At 41.8% G+C, this 19,800-nt stretch overlaps 1 protein-coding gene and 1 long non-coding RNA gene across 4 annotated transcripts in view; one reads left to right on the top strand and one right to left on the bottom strand.

Annotated features, from left to right (window-relative positions):
• LOC132368997 (uncharacterized) overlaps window positions 1–11,898 on the top strand; it is a 31,651-nt gene extending 19,753 nt beyond the window's left edge. The window contains exons 2-4 of one of the 3 annotated variants that reach the window (XR_009504207.1): window positions 2,201–2,321; window positions 3,047–3,198; window positions 11,217–11,898. This is a non-coding gene — a long non-coding RNA (uncharacterized LOC132368997). Of the gene's footprint in view, window positions 1–2,200; window positions 2,322–3,046; window positions 3,199–3,895; window positions 4,192–11,216 lie in introns of those variants that run through there. The other 2 variants (XR_009504209.1, XR_009504208.1) reach the window with 2 other exon arrangements.
• KLHL23 (kelch like family member 23) lies at window positions 2,050–19,089 on the bottom strand. The gene is given in 5 exon segments (XM_059928061.1): window positions 2,050–2,837; window positions 13,256–13,408; window positions 16,533–17,747; window positions 18,629–19,007; window positions 19,009–19,089. Coding segments are annotated over 5 exon segments (2,139 nt in total). The 3' UTR covers window positions 2,050–2,526.
• Between the last annotated feature and the right edge of the window lie 711 nt (window positions 19,090–19,800).

Below are 19,800 nucleotides of genomic sequence, written 5' to 3'. Positions count from 1 at the left end.
AGATGGGATCCATGACCTCAAAATTAGCCAAGAGACATAACATGCACATATAAATGTTAAATTCTTTAAATGTGACAATGGGAGTTTTACTGTGGCTGAAACAGGAAAGAATTTCCAGAGGCTGGACTTTTTTTTTTTTTAATTTTATTTTAATTTTTTAAAATTTATTTATTTTTGGCTGCGTTGGGTGTTCGTTGCTGCCATGGGCTTTCTCTAGTTGCGGCAAGTGGGGGCTACTCTTTGTTGTGGTGTGCGGGCTTCTCATTGCAGTGGCTTCCCTTGTTGCGGAGCACGGGATCTTGGCGCACGGGCTTCAGTAGCTGTGGCTCGTGGGCTCTAGAGTGCAGGTTCAGTCGTTGTGGTGCACGAGTTTAGTTGCTCCGCGGCATGTGGGATCTTCCCAGACCAGGGATCGAACCCGTGTCCCCTGCATTGGCAGGCAGATTCTTAACCACTGCGCCACCAGGGAAGCAGAGGCTGGACTTTTATAGGACCTAGATAAGCTGAAAGGAGGCAAAAGTGATTGCAATTGTTCTCATCCATTCATAAAAGAGATCTCTAAAGCCCTACTGGATAACATATTACTGGTTCAGCATTAAATGCAAATGTTCTTGAGAGCAATAAAATATCCTGTAATTCAAGTACAGATTGAAATACTCTGTAATTCAGTTGTTTCACTAATTCAGAAACTCAATTGTCCTTCAGTTCAACTGGCCCAAATTCAAGCAGCTTTACCACGTATGCAGTGATTTATTTATTTTTATTGAAAATACAAAGTAATATTAAAGGAAAACATTTAAATAATTTAAAAATCATTCCATATCCCCCTACACTAACACAATGAATTTCACTTCTGCATATTACTTTCCACATGCATAAAGATTTTACAGACACAACGATAGTGTTCATACCATTTTATATTGTGCGTATTTTACTTACCATATCACAGACATGCCCATGTTTCTACAGTCTTCCAAACAATTTTTTAATGGCAGTATAAGGCTTCACTCTTTTTATTAGCCCACTTTCTTCTTTGCCATTTAGATTATTTCCAATTTTTCGCTATTGTAAATAATGCAGACATAAACAACCTCATGCATTTACCTTTTTGTTTGTTTGTTTTGTTTGTATGTTATTCTTTAGGTTACAAATCAAGGAGTAGAATATACGAGGAAAAGATACGGTCATTTTTATGGCTTTCTATGTAGTGCCATATTGTGTTCCCAAAGGGTTGTATCTGTTTAAAATGCCTTCTTAAATGAATGTATTAAACAGATTCTTTCTAAAATTTAAAAATAACTCAGAAAAATTAGGTAGTTTTACACTTACTTAAAGTTAAAAATAATTTTTGTCTCTTAATAAATGAAGAGTGTGGGTAGATGATCTAACAGATTACTAAAAGTTTAGATGAGTTAACTTAAGCTACGCTTAACTTTTCTCAAGTTACGGCACACATGGAAAGTGATATGGTAGGCACACTGGAGAAAATGGACAAAGATGTTTCTGGCCTCGAAGCTTCAGCCACCCAGGCCACCTCTGGCTACTCCAAGAGCTGTGGGGATCCATATCTAGGCACATCTATCACCCAAAGAGCCAGTGTACATGGGAAGGGAAGTTCTAATTGAGGTTAGGTGACTCAATCCAAGTCACAAAATCTAGTTAGTGGAAAATGAATTCAGATTTCTTCTCATCAGTGTATTTTCTACTATGTCACAATGTTCTACATGCTTTCTGGCTCTAAATTTCAATTTCACATGCAGACAGGTACCTATACTTATGAATAAAGAGGATTTTCTGATATGCTTAAAGACACCTAAACTAGCAATTTACATCAAAGCTGAAAATTAAAAATAGCTCTTAGGATTAACAAATATTCAACTCTTTCCTCTGCAATTTTTCAGATTTTCCATTCTTTTAAATTTAGTTTGTAAACTCTGAATAGTAATAATCTTTTGCACAACATCTTGTATATCTCTGGTAGTCAGTAAATAAAGAATCATAACTATAAATAATACACACTACAAAGGAAAAACACTAGACTTAAGTCCATTCTAAATAATTCTAAGGTTAAAAAAAAATTTTAAGTATTGATTTTGTAGAGGTAGAGAATCTTCCCTCTTTATATTTCAAATCCCTTGTTAGCTAAATGGAACCTTAATGTACACTATTACACTGTCATAAGAAATATTTCACTCCACAGAATGATTTTGACCTACACCCAGTGTTGATGCTACCAGGAGAAAAAAATTCACTGCAAAGACGCTTCACCTTTTACCAAGTGTCCAGCGTTCCAGATCACCTTTGATGAGCAGAGATTAAAGGTAGTAACCCCACTGATTCAACTGTAAATATACATAAGATGTTTCTTGACCATTAATCACAGGGTTGGGGTGCAGAGTGGGGGTTAGGCATGAGAATTTACCTAACGTGTGCCAGGCCACGATAACAAGTAAGACACTCCAAACCCTACATTCTTTTTCACTACACCCTGAAACAGTGATTACTTGGTCATTTCTATGGACTTAATCAAACATTATACACACAAACACACCCGTGGGACCGCATGGCACTTGGAAGATTACCCACGATTTCCCACTTATTAAGATCTGGATCATATTTCTCAATGCTCTGAAGATATGTCCCCTTTGAGTAGGAATACCCCCCAGTGACATAAATACATCCATTCATGATGACGGCACCACACTCCATTCTCCTTTCCATCATGGGAGCGATCTCTCTCCATTCATTCTGTTCAGGGTCATAGCATTCTGTGATTGTAGTTTGTCCACCAACTAGATAGAGCTTATTTTCAAATGGAACTGAACACAATCCATATTCTATTAAAAAGAAAAAAGCATATTTCTATTAGGATAACAAACAAAAGAGATACCTTAGGGTGGTGATATAATAATGCTTTACAATTTAGCATACAAAAATAGAGTAGCTGTGACATTTTGATTCCAGCACACACTACCACAACACGGAGCCTTAAAATCCACTCCCAATCACCAGACTCAGATGACCTATTCCTGCCACTGTCTTTCAGGTTATCCCTAAACTGGCTTTGCAGGATGCCGGGAGGAACTCATCCTCCGACCACTACCCTTCCGGGAACTTGCCAGCACAGGCACCTTTTTCTCTACGCCTATGTGTAAAAGGTGGTAGCAGCAGAGTCCCTCAGCCATGAAGACATCCCAGGTAAGTAGTGTAGGGTCCTTCAGGTGTTAGCAGCTAACCCTGTACAGTATCTGCTGCCACAGGCGCTTGCCTCTCTCACACTGCTGGTCAAGTTAAAGACACAAGAAGTTAGAGAAATACAAGCCAGTTTAGTGGGGAACTACAGTCTGTGACTTTAAGAAGCTGTGTAAGGTGATCAAAGGCTGAGGGCTGCCGTGTGAGGTCTGTGTCCTGGGGCTGGGAGTCCACCTCTTGGGGGTCAGCTTTCCAGGCCGTTTTAATTTTTTCCATTTTATCTCTCCCTCCACATCCAAACCTGCTGGCTCTTCAAGGCACCAGGATCTTTGGCAACTTCACTTCCTCTCCCTTCTTCCCAGGGCTGTGACTAGGGTAAGGCAAGTGAGGTGCCCAGAGCACAGAACAGGAGGAGACTCTTCCACTTCCGAGCAACTCCTTCAGTTCTGTGCCTCAAGGGTCTCACTTGCCTGACCCTAGTCCCAGCCCTGTTTCTTCCACGCCCTCAGTTCTAATATCGCTCCCAGCCTGTGAGTTCTTTCTGTGAAAGTATCAACCATTAGATTACACTTAAATACTTCTAGCTGCAGACCTGAAGAAAGAGCAGGAGTTGTCAGTGGCACTAATACTACGGCGAATAAATGAAGATTTAGCTTGCCATTGCTGAGCTGTTCCATCTGTCTGGAACACCTTCTTTTCCCAGGTTCTTGCACAGCTGCCTTCTCCATGTCATTCGGGTCTCATCTTACTCTCACCTCCTCAGAGGGCCTTCCCAGATCATCCAACCTGAAGGAGCCGGTCAGGCATCTCTACCACATCACCCTATTTTAATTCTCTCTGTAGCTCTTCTCATGATCCGATGTGGTTCCTGTTTACAGTCTCTCTCTTCCTTCTGACAGTGCAGGAACTGTGTCCTGCCCACCACTCCTCTCCCAACTGAAGGATGGCAAGTGTCTGGCATCTTGTAAGGACTCAATAAAAGTTTGTTGAATCAATGAATGAATTGTACCGTGTACCCTCTGTGCCCAAATACGCGCTCCCATTACTTCGTGGAAGAAAAGCTTATAAGGCCTTCTTTAGAAAGAAAGAATGTACAATCAGAAATGTGATTTCCCCGTTAAGTAGGGAAGACAAATTCTTATCAGTAAAGTTCTTACTATTTAGGTTTCAAAGCCTAAGGAAAAATCTGAGAAGACTGGTATTTCTGCTTTGAGTCCACATACTGTTGTTCTCTGGTTTCTGACGTCCAAGAAAAAAAGAATTCTCCTACCTCTGAAAACCCATTTATTACCTTTCAGTTATACACATGCAGAATTTTTATAGGATTTAGTTGTTTTTGAGTACTTGTGACACATTGTTTGTTTATATAAATTATGAGTCATTCTGTCAAATGGTTATTGTGAAAATTAATGATGATTCAAAACTTTTATCAGTTGGTATAAATGATTCAACGATGAGCTTATTAAGCTTTTCTTAAATTATTCAAATCTCACAAAAAATCCTCAATTTGCAACTCTTATGTTAACAGAAGTATCTCAATCTTTCTATAGCAGTAAAAATGTTTAAAATAAAGTGACTCCTGGGCTCTCTATTCTGTTCCATTGATCTACGTGTCTGTTTTTGTGCCAGTACCATACTGTTTTGATTACAGTAGTTGTGTAGTATAGTCTAAAGTCAGCGATTCCTCCAGCTCTGTTCTTCTTTTTCAAGACTGTTTTGGCTATTCAGGGTCTTTTGTGCTTCCACACAAATTTTAAAATTATTTTTTCTAGTTCTGTGAAAAATACCCTTGGTATTTTTTAAATTAATTAATTAATTAATTTTATTTATTTTTGGCTGCGTTGGGTCTTCGTTGCTGAGCGCGGGCTTTCTCTAGTTGTGGTGAGCGGGGGCTACTCTTCGTTGTGGTGCGCAGGCTTCTTCTTGTGGTGGCTTCTCTTGTTGCAGAGCACAGGCTATATAGGGCATTTCAGCAGTTGCAGCACACGGGCTCAGTAGTTGTGGCTTGCGGGCTTGAGTGCAGGCTCAGTAGTTGTGACACACAGGCTTAGCTGCTCCACGGCATGTGGGATCTTCCCGGACCAGGGCTCAAACCCATGTCTCCTGCATTGGCAGGCAGATTCTTAAGCACTGTGCTACCAGGTAAGCCCTACCCTTGGTATTTTGATAGGGATTGCACTGAATCTGTAGATTGCCTTAGGGTAGTGTGGTCATTTTAACAATATTAATTCTTCCAATCCATGAACACAGTATGTCTTTCCATCTGTTTGTAGCATCTTCAATTTCTTTCATCAGTGTCTTACAGTTTGCCGAGCACAGGTCTTTACCTCCTTAGGAAGGTTTAATCCCAGGTATTTTATTCTTTTTGATGCAATGGTAAATGGGATTGTTTCTTTAATTTCTCCTTCTGATAGTTCATTGTTAGCATATAGAAATCCAACAGATTTCTGTATATTAATGCTGTATCCTCATGATCAATTACTCTATGACAAAGGAGGCAAGAATATACAATGGAGAAAAGAAAGTCTCTTCAACAAGTGGTGCTGGGAAACCTAGACAGCTACATGGAAAAGAATGAAATTAGAACATTGCCTCACACCATATACAAAAATAAACTGAAAATGGATTAAAGACCTAAATGTAAGGCCAGATACTATAAAACTCTTAGAGGAAAAGACAGGCAGAACACTCTTTGATATAAACCACAGCAAGGTCTTTTTCGATCTACCACTTAGAGTAATGAGAATAAAAAACAAAAATAAACAAATGGGACCTAATTAAACTTAAAAGCGTTTGCACAGCAAAGGAAACCATAAACAAGACTAAAAGACAACCCTCAGAATCGGAGAAGATATTTGCAAATGAAGCAACTGACAAAGGATCAATCTCCAAAATATACAAACAGCTCATGCAGCTCAATATCAAAAAAAACCAAACAATCCAATCAAAAAATGGGCAGAAGACCTAAACAGACATTTCTCTAAAGAAGACATATAAATCGCCAACAAATACATGAAAAGATGCTCAAAATCACTAATTATTAGAGAAATGGAAATCAAAACTACAATGAGGTATCACCTCACACTGGTCAGAATGGCCATCATCAAAAAATCTAGAAACAATAAATGCTGGAGAGGGTGTGGAGAAAAGAGAACCCTCATGCACTATTGGTGGGAATGTAAATTGATACAGCCAATATGGAGAACAGTATGGAGGTTCCTTATAAAACTAAAAATAGAACTACCATATGACCCAGCAATCCCACTACTGGGCATATACCCAGAGAAAACCATAATTCAAAAAGACACATGCACCCCAATGTACATTGCAGCATTATTTACAATAGCCAGGACATGGAAGCAACCTAAATGTCCATCAACAGAGGAATGGATTAAGAATATATGGTACGTATATACAGTGGAATATTAGCCATAACAAAGAACAAAATAATTCATTTGCAGCAATATGGATGGACCTAGAGATTGTCATACTGAGTGAAGTAAGTCAGAGAATGATGAATATTATATGATATTGCTTATATATGGAATCTTAAAAAAGGGTACAAATGAACTTATCTACAAAACAGAAATAGAGTTACAGAGTAGAAAACAAACTTATGGTTACCAGGGGGCAAGAGGGGGAGAGATAAGTTGGGATATTGGGATTGACATATACACACTACTATGTGTAAAACAGATAACTAATAAGACCTACTATATAGCACAGGGAACTCTACTCAATACTCTGTAATGGCCTATATGGGAAAAGAATCTAAAAAAGAGTGGATATATGTATATGTATCTGATTCACTTTGCTATACACCTGAAACACAACATTGTAAATCAACTATACTCCAATAAATAAATTTTTTTTAAATGATAAAGCCAAAAAACCCAGATGAACAGATAAAAAAGATGTGATATATATATATATATAATATACACACACACAATGGAATACTACTCAGCCATAAAAAAGAAAGAAATTTTGCCATTTGCAACAACATGGATGGACTTGGAGGGTATTATGCTAAGTGAAATAAGTCAGACAGAGAAAGACAAATACTGCATGGTATCACTTATATGTGGAATCTAAAAAATAAAACAAGCTAGTTCATATAACAAAAAAGAAATAGACTCACGGATATAGAGAAAAAACTAGTGGTTACCAGTGGGGAGAGGGGCAAGATAGGGGTAGGGGACTAAGAGGTACAAACTATTATGTATAAAATGAATAGGCTACAAGAATATATTGTACAGCACAGGGAATATAGCCTATACTTTGTAATAACTATAGAGTATAAAATATTTTAACTATAAAAAAATTTAAAAATTATAAATCACTATGCTGTACACCTAAAACTTATATAATATTGTACATAAACTATATCTCAATTTTTTTAAAGTATAAAAATAAAGTGGGCTTCTCTGGTGGCACAGTGGTTAAGAATCCGCCTGCCATTGCAGGGGACACGGGTTCCATCCCTGGTCCAGGAACATATCACATGCTGTGGAGCAACTAAGCCCGCAAGCCACAACTACTGAGCCCGCATGCCTACAGCCCGTGTTCCACAGAAAGAGACGCCACTGCAATGACAAGCCCGTGCACTGCAATGAAGAGCAGCCCCCGCTCACCGCAACTAGAGAAAGTCTGTGTGCAGCAATGAAGAACCAACGCAGCCATAAATAAACAAACAAATAAATAAATAAATTCCTGGTAGTTTTTCCCCTGTTACCCAAATGCAACATAATGTTCTGTTATAGTTGATGGAAACTTCCTCAGCTATAACTGCCTTTTTTCTTGTTGGTCACTCTATGAAGCTACTGAGGCTAAGGGACTGTGTCTTGTTTATTGAGCTCCTAGCACTGTACAGAGCAAGCAGGAAGCACTCAGCAAATATCTGTTGGACAAATGAATGAATGAAAAATTTCAAACCAAGCATGAGGGATAGCACCATCTGTCATGGCTCAAAAGAGTTTACACACAAATATGCACTATAAATACATGGCAGTCTGAATTCAGTGTTACATGAGTGATAGGAACAAAGCCATGCAGGGATTCAGAGACAACCACAATATTTTCAGGTATTCAATATCCATTGAAATACTTTAAGATTTTTACCTAAGATTTTTTTCTCACTGAAAAGACCTGTAAAGCTTATCTAATCTAACTTCCTTATTTTGCTGGAAAGTAAGATCCAAGAGCTTAAGCTGCTGCCCAAGATTACACAAGTGAATAAATAGCAGAGCCAGGAGAGAACGTTTTTCCCACTGGACACAGCTCTCCACGGATTTTCCCTCTCTATCACTTACTGCTTCTCCCGGGTTCTTCACGCACTCTTCTTCCTCAGCTCATCCTTTAACTAATGCTGTTTCCCAAGATTCTGCTCACTACTGTGTTGTTGGTCCCAACCTTCCAAGGCATCTCATTCACCTCCACACATAGTCATCATCTCTAAGCAAACAACTCACAGATCTCTGCATTTAGCTGCATTCTTCCTCCTGCAGAACCACACTTCCCATCGCTTGCTGGACAGCTCTTCTGAGTTATCTAACTGGTCCTTGCCATTTCACTACAAAACTGAGTTCATCATCTCTCCTCTTCTCCCCTCCCACTGGTTGCTACTTCAGTGCTCCTAGTCAATCAGCCAGAGAGCCTGGAATGACTGTCAATTCCTTTCTCGTCCTCATCGCCAACGTCCAATCACCCAAGGGAGCGATCACTACCATTCAATCAATGATGAATCTGTAACATTCCTCGCACCTGCCTGTTTTCTACTCCTACCACTTCAGGATTTCAGTATTTCTCACCTGGTTTATTACAAGAGCTTTAGCAGATCTCCCTGCCATCTTTTACCCAGTCTATTCTCAAAGGAGTTCTTTTCTTGAAGCTAGAACTGATCACGCATCATTCTCTTGCTCTGAAAACTTTAAGCTCTCTATTTTTTAAAGTCTCCAGGCTGCCATTCAAAGCCCTCCATGACATGCTCTTCAACTGAACTCTCCCATCCAGTCTCTCATCCTACCCTCTTGCATCTCATTAATATACTTTTACTCCCAGGAACTGGAATGAACCTGGAAATTTCCCTTCAGCCTTCCTTCACTGGCTAACTTTCTGCCAGAACGCTCTTTCTCAAAAACTACCTTCCTTAATTGTAGCTATTCCTTAAGGCCCAAATCATAACAGCCTATGCCTGGAAGCCTTCTAAGATTGTCAGAGTCCCCTTAATTAGACTGAAGCTCTCTCTACCCTCAATTTCAGTAGCACTTATTTTGTAAGACTGTCTTGTATTCCTGTTATGTATGTGTAATTACTACTAGATACTGAGTTCCTGTGGTAGTAAAATTAATCATCTTTGTGTCTTACGTAATAACTGTCGATAGAATGGTATCTTTCCCAAGGTAAGGTCTCAATAAATGTTATCTTGAATTTAATAGGATTATAGTCCCCTGTTTTTCAACTATACAAAGCAACCACCCTTAAAAGCATTAAGAAAAAAGATAACATTTAGATTACCTTTTAAAAATAACAGTAGTCATTTCTTTGTGGTCTAAGCTACATATCTATAAGGTAGACTCAAGACTGACATTTTACATTCTTCAAGAGGTGCTCCTAAAATGCATAAGAGGCATAACTTGCTATAATTCAGAGGATGTAGGTCCAAATGCCTGTTATCAAGGAGGTAACAGACTAGCTGAATGAACCAGGCTAGGGGTAAGAAAAACAGCAGCACGGGCCTCCCAAGTCTATGATGTGATGAGAATGGAAGAGACTGTGGTGAAACTGAGCACATAAGCCTCATCTAAAGGGAACAGCCACTACTTGGCACCAATAATTGTTGCCAGGAAGGAATATGATCCAAGGTTGCCAGATCTTGCAATTTTTCTAAAGGCCAGAAATCATGATTTTTATTTGAAATCTCCTGAATTTTAAATATTGGTAACAAGCCAGTTAAAAAATATTTTGAACACTGTGAGAGCCAAATAGAAGATACCACGTAGGGTGCTAATTTGATAACTTCGTTTCTCACATTATGTCAGGAAAATGTCCAATGTGAATCAAAATGCTCCATATGGAATTCTAATATTCATTTCTGATTGATTTTTTGATTTGCCATGGCTTTACATACTTTGGCTTAAGTCTCACTACCTTTTAAACTCTCAAGCAGTTAACAAGCTATACCCAATTTAAGTATGTTATGAGACCTTTATTTCTATATTTATTTTAAAATTAATTAATTTACTTATTTTATTTTTGGCCGCGTTGGGTCTTCATTGCTGTGCAGGGGCTTTCTCTAGTTGCGGTGAGTGCGGGCTTCTCTTGTTGCGGAGCACGGGCTCTAAGCGCGCGGGCTTCAGTAGTTGTGGCTTGCGGGCTCTAGGGCACAGGCTCAGTAGTTGTGGCGCACGGGCTTAGGTGCTCCGCGGCATGTGGGATCTTCCCGGACCAGGGATCGAACCCATGTCCCCTGCATTGGCAGGTGGATTCTTAACCACTGCGCCACCAGAGAAGCCCCTCAAGACGTTTATTTTTAAAGGAATCTCTTTATGAAATATAAATTGAGTTTGTAATGTAAACAACTGCCCTCTGATTTGTTAATCTGACTTTTCATATGTTGGATTTTCTTTGTAAAGATAAGTCAGGGAAGTATCTAACTCATAAGGTTAACATGAGGATCAAATGAAGTAACAGTGTAGTTGTTAAGAGCATGAGCTCCCAGCCAGACTGCCTGGATTTGAATCTCACAACAAGCCCTAGCTAGCTGACCTTGGGCAATATATTCACTCTCTGTGTGCCTCAGTGAACTACAAAATAGTAGCAGTACCTAGCTCACAGGATTGCTGTGAGGTTTCAAAAGATTAATACAGATAAAAGTATTGGAATAGTTAATGCCTGGTACATACTTATTGAATAAATGTTACCTATTACAGGCATACCTTCACGATATCGCAGGTTGGGTTCTAGAGCACAGTAATGAAGTGAATATCACAATGAAGCGTCACACAAATTTTTTTGTTTTCCAGGGCATATAAAAGTTATGTTTAGGGGTTTCCCTGGTGGCGCAGTGGTTGAGAATCTGCCTGCCAATGCAGAGAACACGGGTTCGAGCCCTGGTCTGGGAGGATCCCACATGCTGCGGAGCGGCTGGGCCCGTGAGCCACAACTACTGAGCCTGCGCGTCTGGAGCCTGTGCTCCGCAACAAGAGAGGCCATGAGAGTGAGGGACCCGCACACCGCGATGAGGAGTGGCCCCCGCTCGCCGCAAGTAGAGAAAGCCCTCGCACAGAAACGAAGACCCAACACAGCCAAAGATAAATAAATAAATAAATTTTTTAAAAAAATTCAAAAAAAAAAAAGTTATGTTTATACTATACTGTAGTCTATTAAGTGTGCAATAGCATATTTTTATGTCTAAAAAAACAATGAATATACCTTAATTTCAAAATATTTTGTTGCTAAAAAATGCTAGTTCAATTACAATAGAACATCAAAGATCACTGATCACAGATTACAGTAATAAATGTAATAATGAAAAAGTTTGAAAGACTGCGAGAATAACCAAAATGTGACAAGACACAAAGTGAGCAAACGCTGTTGGAAAAATGGCACCGATAGAATTCTCAACGCAGGGCTGCCACAAACCTTCAATTTGTAAAAAATGCAATATCTGCAAAGTACAATAAAGCAAAGCACGATAAAACAACGTATGCCTGTACTCAGTATGACAGTTATTATTATTTTCTATTATAATTTCATTAGTTATCACAGAAAGTTGTGGGGAGTCTGGGATAATACATCTGAACTATTGGAGATGAAAGTCTACCTCCAAGATGTCTTCAGAGCCAGGACAGCGTATGGCTGAAGTCCCTCCTTGTGTAAGTCCTGTGGTATATGGAGACACAGCACCAGATTCAGGTGTGCTCCCCCTGAACTGTGAGATGACATATACGATGTATGGTGGAACTAGCTGCATTGGTCAAGAGTAGGAGAGCCTGTTCCCTTATGGAGAGGCAGATTGCTTATCGGTTATAGCACAGGTCAATGCAATCAAACTGCCTGACTTTGAATCCTGATCCACCACTTCCAAACTGTGTGACCTTGGCAAAGCTAAGCTACTTATCCTTTCTAAGCCTTTACAAATATGTAAAACAGGGGTAAACAATACTTACTCACAGGATTGTAGTTAGAATTTAAGGTAATATTACATGCAAAGTGCTCAGTCAGTACCTGACCTATGGAAAGTGCTCAAGAAGGTTAGCTATCATTATTATTCTCAGATGGTTCAAGCTCGTGAATTCCAACTATGCTCTCCAGTGACTCACACAAAAGCCAGATGCTATATGGAAAATGATTCAAAGTAGTATGGTGATATGGTGATATGAATCTTTCCTAATGAAAAAACCTTAATCAGATGGCTTAACCTTAACCAGGTAACTGTAACAGGTTTATCCTTCCCCCTGAGCTCTACCCAAAGAGACAAGTCAAAGAACAAAGGACACCACAGAAGGCAGGCCATTCTTTGTGGGTAGACAACTGTTAAGGCCAACACAGGGCCCTGCACATCACAGGAGTAAGTGCTTAATAGCTATTGAAACCCAGAAAGAACATGCTTCTAAAAAAAAAAAAAAATCATTTCCTGCTGGACTGAATCAACAGGTATCCTTCCCAACTATTTCATAGACTAGTGGTTTTTAACTGTTAATAAAAATTGTGTTTTATATAATGCATGTAGTAAATGAAAGAAAGCATATAACTAAGGAATAGGAAACACAAAAAAAGAATCTCAGTAAAAAAAATTTAAGAAGAAACTAATTCTTTTAACCACACAGGCTTAAAATATGTGTCATGTAAAGACATCAGGGAAAGTATTTGTAGATGTCATCTAGTTGGAATAAGCCAATTGTGATTATTGTTAGATGAACATGTGAAAATTTTGAGCCTTTAATTATACCCATGTGTAGCCTACTACAAATTTAGCACTTTCTACTTCCAGCCCATTTTTAGCCATCCCTTATGCTAAGATGCATCACAACATGTACTATTTGAGACAGTAATTTGTTACCTGGATGTGGACTGGAGGTGATGAGGCTCCATTCATTGATGTCTGAATTGTAGCTCTGGACCTTGTCATAGGTGCAGCTTCCTCTGTATCCGCAGTGGCCGCCGATGACGTAGATAACTTCATGTAAGACACAGGCAGTAGCATTTCCCACGCCTGTGTGTTAATTAAAATCACATCTTCAGATTGCTCTTTCATTCGGTTTTGCAATGAATATTGGACTAAGATTATTATTGCTTTTGTTATTATTGACAGTAGATACAAGGCATTGTGCTAGATGCTATGAAGGATAGAAGAATAAAAAAAAAAAAAAGGCTCCCTGCACCTTTTTCTAAAAGGGGTGAGACATTTACACAAATAATTAGAACACAGGGTAGAGAACTCCTATGAACGTTCAGAGCAAGGGGACACTGCTTTGACTAGGGGAATCATGGCAGGCAGTGGCAGAATTTGACCTGGGCCTCGGTAGGTAGCCTTTGGCAGGCACAGGTGAGAGGAAGCCATCCTAGCCAGAGGGAAAGGTGAGTGCTTATTGGACAATGTCACGTAGCCGAGTTTGATTCCCAGCACTTGGGCAGGGCAGGTGGCACACCTGGGGCTGTCGTGTGGGAATTAAAGCTGACGTGGTAAACTGAAGCCACACAGCAAAGGATCCTGATGCCCAAGTAAGAAACATGGACTTAATTTAGCACGACTTTTAAGGTTTTTAAACAGAGGAAGGGAGGGACTACAGGAGTAGAAGGGCAAGAGTCAGAAAGAGCTAGGTATTGGCCCAGGTGCGAAGTACTGAGGGCCTGACTTTAGACTGGACTGGACCTTGAGTCGGAGGGAAGGATACCAAGGTAAGAGACACCGGCAGAACAGATGGGCCTTGATGACTGACTGCGTCCAAGACAAACAAGACTCATTCTGAGGTCCTGAGCTCAGAAAACTGGGAAACACTGATGCCAAAGAAAAATAAGGAAGAAATGGATTCAGCAGGGGAAGAAGACGTGAGGAAGAAAGATGAGGAGGCTCGTTTTAGTTGAAATTGTCAGTTTAAGTCTTTCAACCAACTTTTTACTTAGCCTATTAGATGGGCCAGTGCAGTTCAATCTCCCTGTGCATTTCTACTCCAAAACAAGAGTGAGTTTATAAGCAGGGCAGTTATGATGAGGGGAAAAAAAGTTAGGACTTTCTAAACAGCCAAGTATTTATTTCTTCTCTGTACACCCGTAAACTAAAAAAGGAAATGAATTTGAAACTTGGCTCTGCCCAACTTCGGTGCTCATTACCAGGGAAAGCTGCTAGTTCACTTCATGGCTACAAAATAAAACAAACTGGGGAACATAGTGTTATCCTTTCTAGAGACAAATGGGAAACTTAAAGTTCAGCATGAGTCCACCCATCAGAACCAGTACTAGCAAAAAGTGCACAGAACTGACAGAAGTGTTACCCTTCCCTGGGATGGTCAGATATAATCAGGAATCAAAACTTAAGTTAAAAGTATAAAACTCTGGAATTTCAGACCCAGCTGGGGGGTAGGGGAGGACTTCAGCATACGAGGGTCTTCCATTCCACTCAAGGCTAAGGCAAGAACACGTGTGGCCTTCTTCACAGTGGATACACCATTGCAGCACTTTCTTTTCAGGAAGCACTGTTTCACACATGATTTAACAACATTTCGGTAAAGTAATACATTTCAATCCTCAAAGAAATATACTCTAAACTGCAGAACCACTGAAATTGTGATCTTATCCTTAAGAAACAGAGGCAGAAATATATCCAGGTTTACAACAGCTGCTAAAATATTTGAACTTTCCTTGTTTCTTTTGTAGGAAAGGAGTCAGGACATTAAGAGCCACCCTGGGGAGAGGACTGAGTGAATTAGTAAATTGGGGGGTCAAGCTCAGGCAGAATCAAAACCCAGAGCAGCTATCGCAGCAGGCGTTAAGCCACCTTCTCCCATCCTGTCAACTACTTCGCAACCTTCGGATGTGCAGGAGAGTGGTTGTAATTGAATATGAAAGATATTTCTGCCCTGTCAAAGCTGACATGTTCTTCTATAAGATGTTCATGACTATAATGCCTAACACTTACTGAGTGCTTACTCTGTGCCAGACACTGTCCTAAGCACTTCACATGAATAAACTCAATTAATCCTTTCAGAACTAAGCTATGTAATATTGTGACCCCCATTGTACAGATGGCAAAACTGGGGCACAGGGAGATTAAACCATTTGCCGAAGCTCACCAGCAAGTAAGGTGAAAGTCAGGATTTGGATCCAGGCAGTTTGGCTTCAGAAGCAGCATGTTTGGTCACAAGGACATTCTGCCTCTCAGGCTTCCTGTTCTCATCCAAGAAACATACCGGGTCAGATTCCCAGACCAGGTCAGATTCCCACACCCTCACTAGCATTAAAAAAGAAACAGAAAGGCCTGGGAAGACACATCTGGAATAAAATGACTCAAATTTGGTAACAACGTACCAGTTTGTGTGCAACTCGCCAGCACCAATGAATAAATGTAATGAAATAAGTGAGATTCTAGCTTAACTTTTTTTACAGTGGGAGAGAAAGACAAGGCTAATCTAGTACCAAACACAGCAGAAAATACAGTGTTTATCAGACAGATGCTGAGATCCAATAGCCACTGTGTGGGCCACGTGTGGGAGGTAGGGGACCTGCCCCTCTCCTTTACCCTCTAAGACAAGACTGGAATCCCAAAGAGCAGAGGGTGTTTGTCTCTAGTTTTTGAGAGAATGTAATTTGTTACACCCTATAGGGACCAAACCTTTCAAGGTTTTAATGAAAGACCTTTTAAAAGACAGATGATCAGATGATGAGAGGAAAAAAAGCTGAATATTTAAAAGCAGAATCAAAAAGGTTCAATGCCAAGAGCAAGCAAAAAAAAAGAAAATTAAACATGAATAAAACTACCCAGCTTTCTCTCTTCATTTAGCCTTTGATTTAAATATAAATTCTTAAGACTCAAAGCAAGATGTAGATTCAAAACAGGCTGTAGAATAAGAAGAATGAATTATACCGTTTTCTTATATAAATAATATTTCTTTTCTAGCCTGGGCAGCATACTCTGATCACATAACTCTCAGTCGGGGACTGCTATACTATATTTTCACTTGGAACATTCTGTGTAACATTATTTGTATAAGCCACTATAGTTCCTAGGTAGCATTCCAAAGTGATAAATTCTTTTCAACGTTATCTGTGAGAGAAGTGAGAGACCCTTGGCCTAACCTCAAACACCTAAAAAATACAGAATGAACACAATCTGCACTTACCTTTAATCATGTTTGCAATAGGAATCCATTTCTCTTTTAGTGGATCATAGAACTCGGCCTCTTCTGCTGGAGCCCCTTTTCTGTAACCACCTAAAGCATAGACACAGCCACCCAAGGTGACTGCACAGTGATAATACCTGGCATTGAGCATTGGCAAACCTTCTGTCCATTCATCACTTTCACTGTTATAGATCCACACTGTGTCAAGAGCTTCTATGTTATCCGTTCTGTAACCCCCAGTTACATAAATATTGGGTCCCAAACATGTAACACCATAGCTCTCCCTAGTGTAATCTGGTATTTCTGCTCCCTGGATCCAAACATTTGTCAAAGGATCCCATACGTGCACCTCTGATAAAGGATGCCAGTAATAGCCTCCAATGATATACATTGTGGCTGTGGACCTCTGAGAAATCTCTTTATGCATGGGATTCAAAGCATTGTATATGAGAGATCGGATCTTATTTTCAGTTAACAGGCAGCTTCTTTGAAGGCCCAAAGCTGTTTTTAAATACACTGGATCTATATCTATGTTGATATAGCTTAGTAGATTATACAGGCATTCAATTCGATTTTCTACATCATGAGCAGTCCACTTGATAACTGGCTCTATGACAGCTTCTTCTTTCCAAACACTGAGATTCTTTCTGGACAAGATAAAGAGAAACTTTTCAAGGCTGATTTCCAGAAATTCTTCTTGTTGCCATACTTCCTTAAACCTTGAGCATAGAATTCTTCGAGATTCCTTCTCTAGTTCTGGACACACGTGAAATTCTGCAAAGGAGTGCATTCCAATACAATTATCAATATCCAAGTGCCTTACCAAAAACTGCTCACATGCTTTCTTTACCGAAAGGAACTGTAGCAGATCTGCTGCTTCAAGCAGGCTTTGAACATTTCTTTTAGTTATCTCAATTTGGGACGTGTACGCATAATTTACAAGGCCTTCCAAGATATCATGGTGGATGCCAGAGATTTTTATTTTATTTTTAAATTTTTCTTTCATGTCAGCTGTGAACATGGCTTTAAAATAATTGCTGCAAGCAGCTAAAACAGCTCGGTGACAATGGAAGATTATGCCTGAAGGACACTGAAGGGTAATATCAGTAAATAATCCATCCAAGTAAAATGTTTTGAATGCATCCAGAAAATCCACTGGATGCGTCGAATCCTTGAAAAGGTAAATATAATCTTCTTGTCCTTTTAGAGCCATGGCTGCAATAAACATGAAACAATAAACGTGTTTTCAATTGTGCGCATTACCTCATAATCAATGCTAAATATTCCTGTCATTATAATGATTGATTAGCATCGAATATACAAAACTAGACTAAGTTCAGCACTCTGTCACAAATGCAAAATGTGGACACAGTATTTCATAATTTATATGATGGTCAATTTCAATGCAGGGTAGCTCGGAGTCTGATATGAGGCCCCCGGATTGCTCAGGGGTCCTTTCGAGAAGAAATATTGATTTGCTACCCCATTCACCCAGTCTCCGAGTTGCCGGTCCTAGAGAGAGCCCCCACTTGGCAAACCAAGTGTCCAAGAGGTCACCCCACTCGAGGCTGGACCTTGGCCGGCTCGGCTCGGCCCCAATTCAACCTTTTCCCCGAGTTCCGTCTCCCTTTCAAGTCGAATCGAGATGCCAGGAAAGGGATGATCGAAATATAACTGGACAGAAGAAGTCTCGGAAAAGGGAAATCCTGTGCCTTTCTGCTCAAGGAAGGACGCAAAGGAAAACGGCCGGACGGCGGCCCCTCCATCCGCGTGCCCGCTCCCCGGCTGCCGCAGGGCTTTCCGCGCGCCGCGCGCCCGGCCCCCGGCCCGCGTTTCCGCCCGGAGACCGCCCCGCCCGGGGGCCTGGCACGGGGACTCGCCTCGAGGGCGCCGCGCGCCGCCGCCGGGCCGGGCGCCCGCGTCCCTCCACCCCGGGACGCCGCACAGGTGTGGGGAGGGCGCCGCGGACGGCCCCGCGCTCGGCCCGGCCCGCCGCCCGCGCGGCCATTGTCTCCGCGCCTCTACCGCGGGTTGGCCTCGCTCCCCCGCGCCCGGCCCCGCTCGCTCCCCGCCGGCTGGCCTTGCCCCGCACTCACCTCCGGCGGCGGCTCCCGGTCGCGCTGCGGACCCGCGGGCTAGTGGCGAGCGGGGGCGGGGGCGCCTCCGGACCCTCTGACCATCTTTGGAAGAGGCGCGGCGGAGGCTGCCTGCTAGTGCAGCTCCAGCCCACAAGCGGCTCCTATTTTGGTGCCCCGGCTGCTCCCCGCCTCCAACCGAACGGCCCCCCACGCGGCTGGGGCGCGGGGTAACTCGCGGGAACTCCCGGCTGGCGGGGCCGCGCTGCGGGCAGGGGCGGGGTGGGCGCGCGGGCGCGTGGCTGCGGCCCCTCCCCGGCGGGCTCCCCGGCAGCAGGTGGGACGGCTTCCCCGAGGAGACCGCCTGCGCCGCTAGCTTTTGCCCTTCTCCCGGGACCTGTGCCCGCATCCCCACCCCTCGCACAGACACTGCCGAGCGTTTTCTCTCTAGACAAACGCTCTAAGTCCTGAATTAGGACCATATATAGGAGCTGGGGGGCCCCCTTTTCCCTCTTTCAGTAGCTCTCCCCAGCCCAGGCCCTAAGGGTGGAGTGGAATTGGGAGTCGGGGTTGGCGAGAATGCAGCAAACTTAAAGGTCTGGGGTTCAGGCTGCCTTCAAAGTGCTAGAAGTAGTTGCCGCTTTCCCACGAACTCCGTCCCGCCCCCAGCAGAGCACTCTGGAGGAGTGCTGGGGAAGCCCCTGGGACTGATGTGTACACTGTGGGTTAACTTGGAGCTTTGAGAAAAACTGAGAGCAGCCAGGGCCAAGGATTCAGGTTACAGTATTTCGAACAGAGTAGCTGGAAGGAGCAGCCTCCAGTCTTTCTTCCTGGTGGCACAGTCCAATCACATAAAGACGTACATATGCTACACCACAAAGTTCATGTTACTGTTCCTACAAAAGACAATATCAAATATTTTCATTTATCATTCATTCATTTGCAAGATTTTATTGAGTGCCTAGGCACTGGTAATAGCGTGGTGAAAGATGGTCCATAGGGCTTCCCTGGTGGCGCAGTGGTTGAGAATCTGCCTGCCAATGCAGGGAACACGGGTTCAAGCCCCGGTCTGGGAAGATCCCACATGCCGCGGAGCAACTAGGCCCGTGAGCTACAACTACTGAGCCTGCACGTCTGGAACCTGTGCTCCACAACAAAAGAGGCCGCGACAGTGAGAGGCCTGCGCACAGCGA

The sequence above is a fragment of the Balaenoptera ricei genome, chromosome 7, assembly GCF_028023285.1.
Source record: "Balaenoptera ricei isolate mBalRic1 chromosome 7, mBalRic1.hap2, whole genome shotgun sequence".
NCBI lineage: Eukaryota > Metazoa > Chordata > Mammalia > Artiodactyla > Balaenopteridae > Balaenoptera > Balaenoptera ricei.
This window is presented reverse-complemented; position numbering and strand designations above follow the sequence as displayed.